This window comes from Eubalaena glacialis, chromosome 14 (assembly GCF_028564815.1).
Source record: "Eubalaena glacialis isolate mEubGla1 chromosome 14, mEubGla1.1.hap2.+ XY, whole genome shotgun sequence".
Lineage (NCBI taxonomy): Eukaryota > Metazoa > Chordata > Mammalia > Artiodactyla > Balaenidae > Eubalaena > Eubalaena glacialis.
The window spans coordinates 80,530,931-80,536,413 of record NC_083729.1 but is presented as its reverse complement, the minus strand read 5'-3'; the positions used below and the strand labels follow the sequence as shown (position 1 = coordinate 80,536,413).

At 53.2% G+C, this 5,483-nt stretch overlaps 1 protein-coding gene across 1 annotated transcript; it reads left to right on the top strand.

The window, feature by feature from the left end:
- The first annotated feature begins 388 nt into the window (after window positions 1-388).
- Window positions 389-5,483, top strand: CD8A (CD8 subunit alpha). The gene is made up of 6 exons (XM_061211252.1): window positions 389-461; window positions 550-915; window positions 1,491-1,601; window positions 1,813-1,927; window positions 3,214-3,240; window positions 5,330-5,483. Exons 1-6 carry the CDS (start codon window positions 413-415, stop codon window positions 5,379-5,381), a joined length of 720 nt encoding a protein of 239 aa, XP_061067235.1. The 5' UTR covers window positions 389-412; the 3' UTR covers window positions 5,382-5,483.

Sequence of the window (5,483 nt, the reverse complement as noted above, 5' to 3'; positions counted from 1 at the left end):
AAGTGGACACTTCTCTCTCCTTCCTGCTCACTCACCCTCCCTTCTTGAAATCTCTCATCTCTATCCTCTGCCGCTGTCACACCCACAGGAGAGCCATTCCAAGGGCCACTTTCAAGTCCTTTTCCTTGTCCTCAAACCCGCGGTTCTCAACCATTCCCAGCTTCCCGTCAAGGCTGCCTCGACGGCGCCCATACACGGACCCCAGCCCCCTCTCTGGGCTGGAAGGTGACAACAGCGAAAAGGAGGGCGACTCTCTCCTCCGCGGGACTTCACGTGACATCACATCCTCCGAACGCGAAATCGGCTCCGCGGCCGGCCGAAGGGCGCAACTTCCCCGGTCGGCGTCCCACTGGCTCCTGCGCTCCTCCGCAGCTTCGAGCCGCGAGCGGAGCGGCGCCGCGGGGAGCGCGCCATGGCCTTGCCGGTGACCGCCCTGCTCCTGCCGCTGGCCCTGGTGCTCCGTGAGTTGGCGACCCCTGGGGAAGACGGGGCCAGGGCTGGTGGGGGGCGCGGGGCTCCCGGCTCAGCCTCACTGCCTGTGCCCCGCAGATGCCGCCGCGGTCCTCGAGTCATTCTCGTTCCGGATGTCGCCGGTGCAGGTGCAGGCTCGCCTGGGCGAGAAGGTGAAGCTGCACTGCGAGGTGCTGCAGTCCAGCATGACGTCGGGCTGCTCCTGGCTCTACCAGAAGCCCGGGGCCGCCTCCAGACCCATCTTCCTTGTGTACCTCTCCAGCACGCGGTCCAAGCCGGCCGAGGGGCTGGACACCAATTACATCTCCGGCACCAAGGCCGAGGGCGCCAACTTCCACCTCACTCTGCACCGCTTCCGCGAGGAGGACCAAGGCTACTATTTTTGCTCGTTCATGAGCAACTCGGTTATGTACTTCAGCAATTTCGTGCCTGTCTTCTTGCCAGGTCCGGGCGCCTGGGGCGTGGCACCCCTCCGTGTGGGGTTTGGGGCTCAGTCTGAGTCCGTTTTTCACACGCTTCGAGCCTCTTAGCGCCCCTGGGGGCTACTTAGATACTGTTCCCATTTCACAGATGAGGAAACTGAGGCTAGGGGCTAGAGTGCGACTGGATAGGAACTGAAGATGGCTTTTTAGGTCCGGTTGATCTGGGCTCGAGTTCCGGGCTTGTGTGATCCTGGGCAAGTTGTACTTAAATTCTCTGAGCCTCCCTTTGCTGGTCAGTAAAATGCGGGTATCACCGCCAAGCCCACGAGGTTTCTGGTGGGGCCCTGGAGAGAGGCCGGGCGGAGGGGAGCGGGCCCTGCATTCACGTCCGAGGCGCCGGGTTTGGTTCGCGGACCAGGAGGTCCCAACCCATCTCCCCTGCCCTGAGCGCAGAGCTCCGCGCGGGCGGCGGTCTACGGCTCCTCCAGTGGAAAATCGGGAGGAGGCGCCCACTTGGCAAAGGCGCGCGGAGCGGTGGGGAGGGTTCGCGTGCACAGCTCCAGCCCGGCCACTAACCACTCTCTGTTGCTCCCGCAGCGAAGCCCACCACGACGCCGGCGACGCCACCATCCACGCGGGCGCCCACCAAAGCGTTGCAGACTGTGTCTCCGTGCCCAGAGGTGTGCCGGCCCTCGGCGGGCAGCGCAGGTGAGGCGGGCGCGGGGAGAGCCCTCGCAGATGAGGCGGGCGCGGGGAGAGCCCTCTACCTGCAGCCCTGATCCTGCAGGTAGAGCCGAGGGCAGCCCGAGTGGTGGGGAAACCGAGAGACGGAGCCGGGAGAAGGAAGTGCCCCGGCTGGCGGGGTGGGGTGAGGGATCCCGGGCCCGCTCCTAAATGTCGGCGTCTTCTGTGTCGTCAGTAGACAGAAGGGGGCTGGATTTCTCCTGCGATATCTACATCTGGGCGCCCCTGGCCGGGACCTGCGCCATCCTTCTCCTGTTACTGGTCATCACGGTCATCTGCCACCGTCGTAAGTCCTAGGGAATCGCGGCGGGGAGAGTCCGCCCGACTCCCGCCCTTTGCGCGGGTTCGCTCTAGGCAGCCCTTGCTGGGAGTCGGAGTTGGAATTCCTGGGACTCTGAGCTGCTCCGCAGGGCCAGGCGCAGCCTTTGTCTTTTCCTGGAGAGAGAACGCGGGAAGACCCGTTCGCGCTGCTCTTTCCACTCTCCGGGAGGTTTTTAGGAAGACAGTGCCCCGGAGCGGCAGCAGCAGGGGTGGGGTGTTCCATGGGCAAAGCCTGTAGCAAGCGCACAGGTCTGGGCTTATTACAAACGCCTGGGACGGGGGGCGGGGGGCGCGGGGGGGGGGCTCTGTGCCCCTGGGACCTGTGCCCGGGAGGGCTGGGTCAGAACCACGACAGGCAATGGTTTATCCTTGGTCCCCCTCCTTGCGAGCCCCCCACCCCGTCTTGGATCCCACACAGGTGATTGTACTAACCCACGTTCACCCACATCTGTATTTGCAATGTTTTTTATTTAACATCTTTATTGGAATATTGCTTTACAATGGTGTGTTAGTTTCTGCTGTATAACAAAGTGAATCAGCTATACATATACATATATCCCCATATCTCCTCCCTCTTGTGTCTCCCTCCCACCCTCCCTATCCCATCCCTCTAGGTGGTCACAAAGCACCGAGCTGATCTCCCTGTGCTATGCAGCTGCTTCCCACTAGCTATCGATTTTACATTTGGTAGTGTATATATGCAATGTTTTTTAAATTGATACAAAGAGGGATAGGAACGAAGCCCTCACCTGGACTCTCATGAGTTATAATCTTACTTACTGTATAGCACAGGGAACTATGTTCAATATTTTGTAATAACCTATAATGGAAAAGAATCTGAAAAAATATATACATATTATTTGTATAACTGAATCACTTTGCCGTACAGCTGAAACTAACACAATATTGTAAACTGTCTACAATTTTTAAAAATTTTAATAATAACTATTAAAACCATAAAATATAAATATTATATCATGCTTTCTTTACAGCTTATTTCTTTATAATATAAATTAATCTTCACAGTGTCAATCATCATTATGCACTAATGTCATTTTACAAGTTTATTATGTCTTTTTTATAATGTCGATGTAGTTATTGTTTGCTTTAAATAAAATAGTCATAGCCACACTAGAAAAAAAAAAAAGAGTTATAATCCTAAATAAATAGGAAAAGTGAAGGAGAAACCATATTTGGGAACTATTCGTGGTGATGGGGCAGTCACTTTATCCCTTCTTTTTCCTTATCCAGGGAGCCGAAGACGCGTCTGCAAATGTCCCAGGTGAGTCTCTTATAACCTCCGGGCCTGCTAACCCCAGGCAGCCCTGGACACAGGTCCTGGCTCCCCAAGCAGCAGATGGTGGGAACCTTTCCCAGAGAGAGGCCATGGCAGTGGAGTCCTGGGGGCCAGGGAGTCAGCATAGTGCCTGAACAAAGAGGGGCAGAAGGCTGACACTGGGGAGAAAATGGAGGCCCAGGTTGGGCTTAGGGGGAGAGAAGTGTGACTTCAGGAAATGTCTGTCTTATTTGGCCTCGTATCAAAAAGCCCATCTGAAGAATTCCCCCAATTAATCCTAGCTCCTCCGAAGACCTGAGGTCTATTTATCTGGATGATTCCAGCTGGGTCTTGTAGTTTTCTTAAGAAAACTTATTTTTTCCTATTGGCTTGGTCTAGACTTTTTTGAGAGACAGCCAGTTTTATCACCTGAACCAAATAAAGAATGGCCTCAGTTCCTAATTTCCCTGTGGCAATTCGGGGCCTTGATTTGCTGCCAAGGACTGGAGTGGGAAGAAAGGAGGACCAGGGGGTAGGGGCAATTAGCTATCTGGCAGTTCGACTCCCTTATCCAGTTCCAGCCCATGATCTTTCTGAAGTGATTAGGAAAAATCAAAAACGAAAAGCAGTGTCTGGAAGAGAGGCCTCAGTCTCCTCTCTCCTTCGAGCTTCGGCCAGGCAGCCCTGTGCTAACATCCTGCAAGCGCCAACTCTAGCCCAGCTCTGTGGTGGGAGTTATACCCAGGATCTTCCTTACCCTCACAGCAACCCCATGGGGGAAACACTGCGGTGCCATCTCACAGATCACTGGCTCAGAGATCAGGAAACCTACCCAAGGTGGCAGAGATATGCTTACACTCCAATTATCAATAATATTGAATAATAACAACCATTTGATGAAAGCCTAAAGTGTACTGTGACCACCATTTTACAGACGAGGAGACTGAGGCTTAGGACATTTAGTGACTTGTCCAAGACCATACTGCTAGCAAGTAGCAGAGCTGCAACTGCTATTCAAAGCCCAGGCTCCTCTCTGTGGCTGGGGGCCGGGGCAGAGGGCGTTAACGATAACCAACTATATTCACCAGTTCCTTTCGGTAGGTGAAAATGTTTCAAGTTTTATACCTGGGGTTCGCATTTCACACTCCTTGATATTTCTCTGCAGGAACCCAAGTTCGCTGTCTTATACATCATTATTTTTAACAGTGGAAATGTAATGAATTTCCAATGCATATACTAGAGGTGATATACCAAGGGGATAAAGACTCTTTAAAAGCAGAGAAGGATTTTTAGCAATTTCAATATTCAGGGTACAGTTGGGAGCTTTTGGAGGAGAATCGTCCCTTATCTCTATCTTTTCTGAAAATTCTCATTTTGAAATGAGCAACTGAGAATAAAACTCTGCCTTGAAATACAAAGCTATGCAGATTAAAAATATGAGGAACTCACACATGAGTTAATAAACTCAGTGATGACCAAGGGCAGCTCAGCTTCAACACAGAGGTTTTGGAGGATGGTGTGTGTAGACATGACACTCACGATGAATCAGCCCATTTAGAAGGTGCCAGCCCAGTACTGAATTAACACATTTTTAGTGCAGCATCAAATTTGGGTTGTCAAAGGGACTTTCAGGTAAAGTAGCTCTGCTTGGTTGATGGTGGTGGTTCTTTCACATCCTCCCCTATCACTGTGATCCTCCTGAGGGCTGAGAATCAAGTCAGATGATGGCTTGGTTATCAGCCTGCTTCTCTCACCTCCATGGGGATCTTGACAAAGTCTCTAAGAAGCTAGGCTAACTGGCTTCAGATCCTGGCTCCACCACCTCCTATTTATGTGACCTTGGGCACATTCTCTAACTTCTCATCCCCGGTGGCTACCCCTCAGGTTGCCATGAGGATTAAACAAGATGGCACAAGGAAAGCTCTTGGCAGGGTTGCTGAGGTCATTCACCCAGTGCCGTGCTGGTGCCACAGGGACAAGTCCTCAGACCCCCATGAAGGCTGGGAGGTTGGTGAGGGGTGGGTAGACACGGGTGGATGCTGCATCGCATTGCAGGGGCTCTTGCTGCAGTGATGATCACCTGCCTCTCTTCCAGGCCTGTGGTCAGACAGGGAGGCAAGCCCAGCCCTTCAGAGAGATGCCCCTAACATGGCGATGGGCCCTGCGTGACAGCCACTACAAGACTTCAAACTGAGAACTCTCCTGACAGGGAGAGCAAGAGTCCTTCCCTTTCGGTTTCTCCAGCCTTC